This window comes from Pimephales promelas, chromosome 18 (genome assembly GCF_988280905.1).
Source record: "Pimephales promelas chromosome 18, fPimPro1.hap1.1, whole genome shotgun sequence".
NCBI classification, from domain to species: domain Eukaryota; kingdom Metazoa; phylum Chordata; class Actinopteri; order Cypriniformes; family Leuciscidae; genus Pimephales; species Pimephales promelas.
Window position 1 is genome coordinate 12,416,538 of NC_142786.1, and position 12,571 is coordinate 12,429,108.

General features: G+C 39.7%; 1 protein-coding gene across 1 annotated transcript in view; it reads right to left on the bottom strand.

Moving 5' to 3' along the window:
• Positions 1–3,841: 3,841 nt before the first annotated feature.
• Positions 3,842–12,571, bottom strand: part of cratb (carnitine O-acetyltransferase b) — a 118,626-nt gene continuing 109,896 nt past the window's right edge. Inside the window, exon 15 of the mRNA XM_089123004.1 lies at positions 3,842–4,681. Coding sequence (XP_088979130.1) covers positions 4,478–4,681 — 204 coding nt within the window. The 3' untranslated portion in view covers positions 3,842–4,477. The remainder of the gene's footprint in view (positions 4,682–12,571) is intronic.

Consider the following 12,571-nt stretch of genomic DNA (forward strand, 5'->3'; position numbering starts at 1 on the left):
AGCCTTAGCTGCTGATATGCCAATTAATCTTTAACTATATCTTCCTACAATCCTATTTTCCAGAATTAACTGATAGGCATAACTTAAGTTGTTCTGCCTCTAAGTTTTGGCAATGCGGAATAGATCATAACGGATCCATTGATCCAGATCATTCAATCTGTAACTTCGTTGTGAATTTAGAAAGCTTTTCAGAATTTCTCTATTAGCAAAATACTCTATTTCTAAAATGTCTAAACTTATTAGAATAATTTTTAATTTAAATGTAATATGTTTGGGTCATATTTTTCTTGGTCTAGGTTTCAACTCTGTGGTCTACATAATTTGTTTTAATACGTTGAAGACCTCTCTCAACAAAACAAAATCCATATTTCATTTCTGGAAGCCGGGCTAAATAAGCAAGCACTGTTACTGTATTCCTAGAATAGACTAGACCCGCAGTCACCTCTCAGATATCAAATACAGACATTAGACAATACATGAACAGAACATTTCAGTAATCACATGGTAACTTCTTTAATGCACTCAACGGTGTTAAAAATCTAATGCAGCACAAGGGTTAAGCAAACAATGATGGTTCTTTACTGTTTAGTAAAAATAAAAAAAAAATAAAAAATTGTTTGATTTATGTTCTACTTGAAGTATTTGTTGGGGCACATGGTATTTAAAGTTAATATTAATAGCTTTTTTATTATTATTAAATGTTAAAGCCCCACCATCTCTGTAGTAGTAGTGCCACCCCTGGTGTGGCTTATGTGTCCAAATATACAGTATTTAGGGGCCAAGCACCGAAGATGCGGAGGCACCTATTGTATATGTTCTGGTTCTTATTATTATTCCTACTTTTTAGGGGCCAAGCACCAAAGGTGCGGAGGCACCTATTGTAGCTGTTCAGATACTTATTAGGGGCCAAGCACCGAAGATGCAGAGGCACCTATTATATCTGTTCAGATTCTTATTAGGGGCCAAACACCGAAGGTGCGGAGGCACCTATAGTATTTGTTCCGGTTCTTATTATTATTCCTACTTTTTCTTCTTCTTCTTTTGACTCGGTGTCTATGGTAGCCCATAGAACTGCTCGCGGGAAAGTTATGAAATATGGCACGCAGATAGAGGACAGTCTGAACTGTCACCATAGCAACTTTGGAGTTTCTAAATCAATCCCACTAGCGCTACCAACTGTCCAAAATTTCACTTACCTCAAGCCGATTCGATTGAACCCTATGACGTCATTTTTCGTCATGAAAAATTTTACCCCATTGTGAATTCTCCGAAAAACCTTCTTTTTCGAACTCCTCCTAGACGGTTTGTCTGATTTGCACCAAAATTGAAGCAGATCATCTCCAGGCAGTGCTGACAAAAAGTTGATTCGTCAAACCGTTCTCAAAAACCGTGCAAACTAATTTGACGTAGGGATTGCAAAAAAGCGAGGTAAGGCTGTATCTCCGCAACACTTCATCGTATACAGATCAAACTTGTCATCTGCTTTTGCACTTGGCCCCGGTAATGGCTGCTTGCAGCTATATTTCTCCTCCTCCTTCTACCGACTGGGCATCTATGGCAGGCAGCCCATAGAACTGTTTCTGGGAAAGTTGTTCCGGTTTGACATCCTGATAGAGGACAGTCCCAACAGTAATTACACCAATTTTGGTGTCTCTAACTCATTCCCCCTAGCGCCACCACCTGTCCAAAGTTTCACTTAGAGCCTTTCAACAAAATTACTCTGATTTTTTTCCTCTGAAGCTCCTGAGCTCATGCTGATTCGATTGCACCCTATGACGTCATTTTCCATCATTTCAGTTGCCAGGTATCCAATTTTCCGAGATCGGCCATTTAGAATTATGTGCTAAAATGCTGTATTTTCTGAACGCATAAACAAATTGTTACGAAACTCAGTATGGGTCATTATCAGCACCAACTAGTGGTAAAATTTATTTTTCAAATGCTTATAACTCTGGGTGCGGTTGACTTATTTTCACGCAAGTCGTCTCGTTGGGTTACTGAATCCTTGCCGAGTCCACACATACCAAACATGTTAGGTTTCATCTTACGGTTTTGTGTAGCGTTGTGATTTAGTGCTTAAAAAACATTTGCCGATATCTTCGAAACCGTTATTCTGATCGAGACGAAACCACTGTCAGAAGTTTGGAAACATAGGTTGCTGGCAACATGTTAATGCCTAAATGCCAAAATATAGATAATAAGGGGTAGTAAAATTCAATCAAACTTGTGTCAATCATTTTTTCAGTGTTTTATAAATGTCAATAACTCTGAAGCGAATTGAGATATTTTCACACACATGGGCTCATACTGAGGACACACGATAAAAAAAATTGTGGGAAAATTGTCGCCTCTCAGATCATCTTCAGGCAGTGGGGACCAAATGTTATGGAATTCAAGTTGATTTGTCAAATCGTTTTCGATAAACGCTAAAACTAATTTTACGTAGCGCTTGCGAAAACAGACGTAAGGCTCAATCGTATTCAGACCAAACTTGGTACATGTCATCACAAGCATGACCTGAGGCTACATGCTGTGTTTCGGCGCAGGGTCACCTACTGGTTAGGAGATATAAAAAAAATGGCTATTTTTGCTCATAACTTTTGAACAGTTTGTCCAATAATCATAACCACTGTCAGAAGTTTGGAAACATAGGTTGCTGGCAACATGGTAATGCCTAAATGCCAAAATATAAATAATAAGGGGTAGTAAAATTCAATCAAACTCAGTGTGTCAGTCATTTTTTCAGTGTTTTTTCATATAAATGTCAATAACTCTGAAGCGAATTGAGATATTTTCACACACATGGGCTCATTCTGAGGACACACGATGAAAAAAATTGTGGGAAAATTGTGAGAAATTGTGGCCTCTCTTTGGCGCGATAATAGAACAAAACATGAAATTCCCATTGACTTTTGTGATGTAAAATGCTATGCTTAAATACATTGCTGTAACATTATGAAACTCAGATTTTGCTACCAACACCATCCCCTGAAGGTACTCAAAAGATTGAGTTAGCGCCACCTGTTGGTCAAAAGTTAAATTAAATTTCCAAAAACGCTAATTACTTTTGAATAAATATGCCTATTGTAATGACACTGGTCTTCATAGATTCCTTGGGTCATGGCATGCCGAGAACATAGATACCAAGTTTGACATATTTGGACGATTTTCCTGTCCGCCATCTTTATTTTCATTGAATACCTACTTTTTTGAACTCCTCCTGGGCCATTTGTCCGATTTTCACCAAATTCGAATCGTATCATCTCCAGACCGTGCTGAATGACAGTTATGGATTTTGTGTTGATAGACAAAACTGTTTTCTTATACTGCAGCAGCATATTTGAGGCACATTGCCAAAAGGACTATTTAAGCTTTATATCTGCAATGCCTCAACATATTGGCACCAAACTTTGTAAGTGTCATTGTCACCTCACTCTGACCACACCACATCAATTTCGTAACTGCACCAGCTACTGGTCGAAAGTTATAATCCATTAAATCATACTTATAATGTATTTGATTTTTCAGCCATTTTACCAAAATTCTCTAAAAATGTCTTTAATTGCTCCTTGCTGCAGTTGATTTGCCACCCCCAGCCATAATGGCATCTGTTGCCGCTTCTTGCGCTTGACCCCGGTAATGGCTGCTTGCAGTTATATTTTGTCAATGTATTTATTTTTGTGAAAAAAAGTTGCAAATCACATGGAAACCATAACTAAAGAAATTAACTACTTTGTGGTAAAATATAGAGAACATTGTTAACTTGATTGAGAAGAAATGTGGAGATCTCTAGCAAAGGTTTCTAAAAGAAAACTTGTTTGTTACCAATGTACTCAATTTATTAACAGATAAAAAAAACATGTTTTATTGGAGGACATAATGAGTAACAAGTCATATATGCTTTAACAGTTATGATTACAGCTTTTGTAACAGTCAATGATTTCACACAAATATTATTGTGTTACTTTTAATTATTTATTAAATTGCTGACAAAGCATACATTTTATGAGCAAGAAATGTTTATCAAATTGAACTGCTGGTATGTAACACGTTGCATGAAATCAGACTTTATTGAGTACTTGAGTACACTTTATTGAACTCCATGATCTTTGACAAAGCTAAAGAGGGACCCAAGTCCACAGGATTAGATCACTAGCTTAAGCTTTTGGGTGCTCTTGTAATAAAAATAATCAAGGCCATCATGCATTTCTTATTAGCAAATAGCCAATCATACACATTCACCTGCAACTCAGTGTTCAAATGCACTATAATAATGCACTTATGCACTTAATAATGCACTATAATAATGCACCAATAATGCACTTACACTTGCTCAAAGACTAGTCATTTTACAAAGCTTGGTACTTTCAGGAATACATTCTGTTCATCACATATTAAAGACCGTGTCCCTAAGGCTTCTGCAATTCTGGATCAGAGTTTTAAAACTGACTCTTAGTCCATGGATGTCTAAACTGTGCTATACAGAGGACTGAAATAACTCCTGGAGATCCCAAAGTGATTGTTCCAGTGTGAGAGCCAGTTTCTCTGCGTTGGTTTCCTCACAGCAGTTGAAAGCAGTTATGGAGAAGTGGACATGATCTTGCTGTGGATTGTAACATACTGCATAGCCATCAGGAACCAGTGGTCCAAAACACATTACACTGTCTGTAATGGTGGGGACCTGCAAAGAGTATGATGTGAACAAAGAACAATGACATACAAGTAATCTGAACTTTCAAATTTTTCGGTTGGTTTTCTCACCGTTTAGGCCTGCTGTGTAAATCAAACTATTTAAAGTAATGTGGAAAGCTTTGGAGAGGTAGAGAATGGGAAAAGGGCAGGGTGTCATTTGCAAAAATCCAAAGCTATGGCAGTCAATTGATTTATTTTTAATCGCACACTTATCAGGAAATGAAGCATAAATGTTACGCTGTTAGATGTAAGAAAAAATCCCTATTATCTCTAGCATTGGCTACCGTATATAGACCTCCATGGCCTTACGCCTTCTTAAAAGAGTTTGCAGACTTTCTCTTAGATTTATTGGTCAACGTCGATAAAGCATTAATTGTTGGAGATTTTAACATACACGTAGATAATTCAAATGATGCTTTAGGGGTTGCGTTTACAGATTTATTAAACTCCTTCGGGGTCAAGCAAAACGTCACCGGACCAAACTCATCGTCTTAATCATACACTCGATTTAATTATATCATATGGAACCGATCCAACCGATATAGATATCATTCCACAAAGTGACAGTGTCACAGACCATTACATGGTTACTTGCATATTACGTACTGCTGTAATATGTCATGCAGTACCACATTATCGACCAGTTAGAACAATTCTTCCATCCACCATAGATCATTTCTCAAATAGCTTATCTGATCCGACTCAGCTGCTGCCTGAACCCAAACAAACAGATGAACTAGACGAACTAACTAGCACTATGAGCTCCATTCTCTCTAGAACATTGGATATTGTTGCACCCATTAGAATAAAAAAGGTCAGAGAAAAAAATGGTACAATAATACTAAGTATGGTTTAAAGACAGAAACCCGTAATTTGGAGCATAAATGGGGAAAAAAAAAACTAATTTAGAGGTCTTTAGAATCGCGTGGAAAGACAGTATGTCACGTTATTAAAAGGCCCTTAAGACCGACGGGAGCGTCGGCGCTCCGGTTTGCGTGTGTCTGTTTAAAGGAACACTCCGACTTTTTGGGACTTTAGCCTATTCACCTTACCCCCCAGAGTTAGATAAGTCCATACATACCTTTTTCATCTCCGTGCGTGCTATAAGTCTGTTTGACGCACCCACCGCTAGCCTAGCTTAGCACAAAGACTGGATGTGAATGGTTGCAGCTTTCATACTAATCCAAATGAGTGACAAAATAACGCAAACGTTTTCCTATTTACATCTTGTGGTTTGTATAGTCACAGAGTGTGCAAATATCAAGGCCATATGAGACACAGACATCTTTTGACCGTATAAATACTATATTTTCTGAAGGGGAAGCACTGCTACTTGGGCAGAGTGATAACAATCACCTGAGACGCACCGTGAGGAGCAGAGAGTTCGCTTCGCTCAGCGTTGGAATAAAGAGTCAGCAATTACTAACGTTAGATAGAAAAGCATAGTTTATCATGGGTGTTTGCTTTATTGTATGAGCTGTGACAATAAACAGGGGAGACCAGGTAATACAGTACCATGTTTCATTGATTTCCAACCAAAAACGCACCCAGATTTATAAATATCACATGAATAAATAATTATTATTACAGGAATCAATATATTTTAAATGCAGTTTATTAGCTGAACCAAATGTATTCAACCGTATATAATATACAGTATTGCATTACTATAGGATAGAATAAGGGGAAAGTAATAGCACAAATTGTTTTTGCACAATGAACTCACAGCCTATCGTACCCTTTTGCACGCTCAAGTTCGTTATTTCCATGGTTATTTCAAATTTAGGCTACTAGGCGCGCCGCGCGCAGGGTGCAAGGTTAACGCGGTGAAAGCGCTCGTTTTTTTTTCCCAAGCGCGTCCGCACCGCATCAAGATAAAAACATATTCATACCCTAATCATATAATAGTGTCACTAACGTTACATTAGATCTGGCTAAAGGCACTGTTACTGTAGGTCATCTAAAAACATAACGGAACACTTACCTCAGCCGCAGGTGATCCACTTGTCCTGTCTGTGCTATCGATGGGATAGCCGTATCCTTCAGCACATTATGGTCCGTGTGGCAAATTCCATTTTTTCAAAATAGTCGTCCTCATTGAAATGTACTGAGCAAACATAATGTCCCTTGATAATCTTAGGTGTGTTTGGATAAATATCCAGAGTAAGTTAGCCATTTCTTCATCCAGTCAGCGTTTTTAGTTGGAATTCTGTGAAACATAGTTACCTCCCCTGTTTACAGTCGCAGCTATTTACAATAGAGCGAAAACCCATGACTCTAAACTACGCTTTTACTATTTATAAATTGCTGACTCTATTACCCAAACACCGAGCGAACTCTCCGCCCCTCACCACGGCGTGTCTCCGGTGATGCGGTTATTACGCCGTCAAAGTAGCAGTGCTTCGCCTTCAGAGAATAGTTCCCAGGTTTTATACGGTTAAAAGATGTCTGTGTCTCATTTGACTTTGTTATTTGTACATTATGTGACTAGACAAATCACAACATGTAAATAGGAAAACGTTTGCGTTATTTTGCCACTCATTTGGATCAGTATGAAAGCTGCAACCAGTCACATCGAGTCTTTGTGCTAAGCTAGGCTAGCGGTGGGTGCGTCAAACAGACTTATAGCACGCACGGAGATGAAAAAGGTATGTATGGACTTATCTAACTCTGGGGGGTAAGGTGAATAGGCTAAAGTCCCAAAAAGTCGGAGTGTTCCTTTAACAGCCTATAGAAACTGAAACCAAGTGGCTAGCTCAATCATTCTTTTTGCATACAAAACTAGAGATGTAAAATGGTCAGATCAAGCCTCCAACATGCGCATGTTGCGTTGTTTTCACCCTCTAATGAGTCTGTACAAAATGCGCAAAATGCGTTTCTCAAAAAAATCACAAAAATGCATTGCACGTCTTTGCACACATGATCTGTAGATCTGCGATTGATAGTAACGCCTTCCGATGGCGCAATGAGGTATCACGTTCGGTGCACATGGCAGATCAAGCCTCAACATGCTCATGTTGCGCGGTTTCCACCCTCTAATGAGTCTGTAATAATGCGCGTTTCCAAAAAAACACACAAAAATGCATTGCACGTCTTTGCACACATGTGCTATAGATCCGCAATTGATAGTTGCGTCTTCCGATGACGGATCCATGGACTGATCACGACATCACTTCCTGTGCACTTTGACCCCAGCTTGTGTCGCATGTAGTGACGTCAGAAGCAGCGTCTTTTGGCCATGCGTTTGACTGAATATATAATAGGTTTGACTCGCACTTGACTCCCATCTGCTATATGTTGATCCTTATCATTATTGTCTTTTTACCATTGCTTCATTCTATCATTTCTTTCTCGTTTATACACTCGCAAATACAAGCACATTCACACACACGCACCCCCCCCCCCCCCCACACACACACACACGTATAGGTTGTATTCCCGAATCAATCTGCGCGTGCGCGAGCGATCGGTTGTTTGTGTTTGTAGCTCCGGAGAATTTCTTCACAAATCCTTGATTTTCTTCTTTACCACTTATTTATAAACAAGCACTTTCTATTTTTATATTATGTGAACTTATCCTCGATAGTATTCCTTATAAAAAACAATTGGATTGCTTTGATATCGCTACTTATATCCAACCTCCCTAAATCCTGGCTACTAGCCTTTAGCCCGCTAGCATTCCACGCGTGCCCTCTCGCCTATTTGATCGTCTCATTTTACACCCGTTTCACTGAATCCTGGTTATTTCCGACATTTCAATCCTAAATTAGTAGTGATAGTTGTAGTATCACTACTAATTTACTGATCATCCGTTATAATGGCGAACATATCAGATGCGTGTCTAACATTACCTTTGAGTGCAGATGAAGACACATTCGAGCTCTTCACGGTGAAGCAGGAGCTGGAATACGTCGAGAAACAGATCCGCGGTCTGCTGGTGAAGCAAGCCGAGCTGCTGGATCGGCGCTCAACGCTTGAAGCATCACGCGCCGACGCTAACAAATCAAATCACTCTTTGACTCCGAGTTCATCTACGCCGTACGTTACTCTGCCGAGGAAGATGCGATCATCTAAGGCTTCATTCACTCCGGCACCGAAACAACATGGACCATGGATCACACAGCGGAAGACTCGAGCCAGGACCAGAGCTGCCTCTCCGCCCCTCCCGGTCTTCGAGATCTCCACCCGGAACCGCTTCTCCCCTCTTCGCGAGCCGGAACGCGATGACGCCGTGATCATCGGCACATCCATAGTCCGCCATGTCCGCGCTAATTCGGATAAAGGTAAAGTGCGCACTCACTGCTTTCCTGGTGCTCGTGTTCTTGATGTTGCTGCACAGGTTCCCGAGATCCTGAACGGGGACGAGCGCGTCGGAGCTGTTGTGCTGCACGCGGGAGCGAACGACATCAGGCTGCGGCAGACGGAGGTTCTGAAGAAGGACTACAGGAGCCTGATCGAGACGGTACGCAGCACAGCGCCTAAAGCAGCGATCATCGTGTCTGGACCGCTTCCCACGTACAGACAAGGACAGGAAAGGTTCAGTAGACTTTTTGCATTAAATGAATGGTTAATGTCATTGTGTAATGAACAGGGGCTGCACTTTGTAAATAACTGGCATCTGTTTTGGGAAAGACCGAGACTGTACAGTACAGATGGACTCCATCCCAGCCGAATCGGAGCGGCTGTGCTGTCGGACAACATTTCCAAGACATTACGCACCAGATGACTAATGAGTCAAAGTCCAAATTACAGCCGTTGCGGTCCAAACTTAACTAATAAGCATAGTGTGGAACATTATATAGAAACTGTGTCTATTCCTCGTTTAGTGAAGCCAAACAATAAATCTAGTGTAGGATCTAGCAAAAATCTTATTGTAATTAAACCAGAAAATCTAAATATCAGTCAACAAAAACAATTTCTAAAGCTAGGTCTCCTAAACATTAGATCGCTCACACCTAAGGCGGTTATCGTAAATGAAATGGTCACAGACAATAACTTCGATGTTCTGTGCCTTACTGAAACCTGGCTTAAACCAAATGAGTATTTCGGTCTAAACGAATCTACTCCGCCAGGATACTGTTATAAACATGAGCCTCGTCTGATCGGTCGTGGCGGCGGTGTTGCAACAATCTATAAAGATATTTTTAATATTACTCAGAAAACAGGTCACAGGTTTAATTCATTTGAAGTACTTGTGCTAAATGTTACGCTCTTAGATGTAAGAAGGAAATCTATATTATCTCTAGCCCTGGCTACTGTATATAGACCTCCAGGGCCATATGCTGAATTCCTAAAAGAGTTCGCATACTTTCTCTCGGATCTATTGGTAAATGTCGATAAAGCAATAATTGCTGGAGATTTTAACATACACGTAGATAATACAAATGATGCTTTAGGGGCTGCGTTTACAGATTTATTAAACTCCTTTGGGGTCAAACAAAACGTCAGTGGCCCCACTCATCGTCTAAATCATACACTAGATTTAATTATATCATATGGAACCGATCCAACTGATATAGATATTATACCGCAAAGCGATGATGTCACTGATCATTACATGGTGACTTGCATAATACGTACTGCTGAAATATGTCATGTTGCGCCACGTTATAGACCAGGCAGAACAATCCTTCCAACCACTATAGATGGATTTTCAAATAGCTTACCTGATCTATCTAAGCTGCTAAGTGAACCCAAACAAACAGATGAATTAGAGGAAATGACTAGCAGTTTAAGCACCATTCTTACTAGTACATTAGATATTGTTGCGCCAATTAGATTAAAAAAGGTTCGAGAGAAAATTAAAGCACCGTGGTACAACAGTGCTACGCATGCTATCAAGAGAGAAACTCGCAACTTAGAGCGTAAATGGAAACAAACTAATTTAGAGGTCTTTAGAATCGCGTGGAAAGACAGTATGTCACGTTATAAAAAGACACTAAAAACAGCCAGGGCTGAGCATCTCCGCAAACTAATCGAAAATAACCAAAATAATCCAAGGTTTTTATTTAACACCGTGGCTAGACTAACAAATAAACAGACATCACCAGAGCAAAATATACCTTTACAGTTTAGTAGTAATGATTTTATGAATTACTTCAATGCGAAAATAGAAAGCATCCGAAACAAAATTATAAATGTACAATCCGCTATGGTGTCTTATGATTCAGCTTCAATTATGGACCCTCTAGAACAACTAAACCGCTTTACAACGACAGGAGGAGCTAAATAAACTTATCATTGCATCTAAACCAACAACTTGTTTATTAGATTCAATACCCACTAAACTACTGAAAGAACTATTACCTGTAGTGGAAGAGCCTCTCCTCAATATTATTAACTCGTCTTTATCTTTAGGTCATGTCCCAAAAATATACAAGCTGGCTGTAATAAAACCGCTCATTAAGAAACCGCAATTAGATCCAAACAACTTGGCAAATTACAGACCCATTTCAAATCTTCCATTTATGTCCAAAATACTTGAAAAAGTAGTGTCCGCTCAATTGTGCTCTTTTTTGCAAGAAAATGATATCTATGAATTTACAAATGATTTACTTTTAGCTTCTGACCAAGGCTGTATCTCAATACTAGTCCTACTTGATCTTAGCGCTGCGTTCGACACTATAGATCATATAATACTCTTGGATCGACTACAAAACTTCACCGGTGTCCAGGGACAGGCATTAAGCTGGTTTAGATCGTACTTATCGGACCGTTCTCATTTTGTCTGTTTAAATGGGAAAAAATCAAAGATAACGTCAGTAGACTATGGAGTACCGCAAGGATCAGTTTTAGGCCCTCTGCTTTTCTCAATATATATGCTGCCACTTGGTAATATTATAAGAAAACATGGAATTAATTTCCACTGTTACGCTGACGACACTCAATTATATATTTCATCACGACCAGATGAAAACACTAACTCATCTAAAATGACAGAGTGTCTCAAAGATATAAAATGCTGGATGACGCGTAATTTCCTGCTATTAAATTCAGATAAAACGGAGGTATTACTTATTGGTCCAAAAAACTACTCACAAAACCTCTCACAATACAACTTTAATATAGACGGATGTCCTGTTACTTTATCCACAACAGTAAAAGACCTGGGTGTTATACTAGACCGCAACTTGTCGTTCGAAAATCATATTTCATATGTTACAAGAACAGCCTTTTTCCACCTTAGAAACATTGCTAAGCTACGTAACATGCTATCTATTTCTGATGCAGAAAAATTAGTTCACGCATTCATGACCTCGAGACTAGATTACTGTAATGCTTTATTAGCCGGTTGTCCTGCATCCTCAATAAACAAGCTACAGTTAGTACAAAATGCAGCTGCTAGAGTTCTTTCTAGGTCAAGAAAATATGATCATATAACACCGATTTTATCATCTCTACACTGGTTACCTATTAAGTTCCGCATCAACTACAAAATACTACTACTGACCTATAAAGCCCTAAATGGTTTAGCACCTATGTACTTAACGGACCTTCTTTCGCCCTACAATCCACCGCGTTCCTTAAGATCACTAAATTCAAGGCTTCTGGTCATTCCTAGGATATCGAAGTCCAGTAAAGGAGGGAGGGCGTTCTCGCATTTAGCTCCAAAGCTCTGGAATGGCCTTCCCGATACGGTCCGAGCCTCTGACTCGCTGACACAGTTTAAAACTAGATTAAAGACGCATCTCTTTAGTCAAGCATTCACATAATGCTTACCTTCTAGTCCTCTGTTATGCCATACGGAACCGTTTGCCACTGAAACTGCTTAACGCACCAGTGGGGCTCGACAGTCTCTTAGACAAACGGGTCGGCGCGTATGGTTGGGTTGCGGAGAGTTCGGGTTACGGAGAGTTTGTGAGTTATAACGGAAATTATT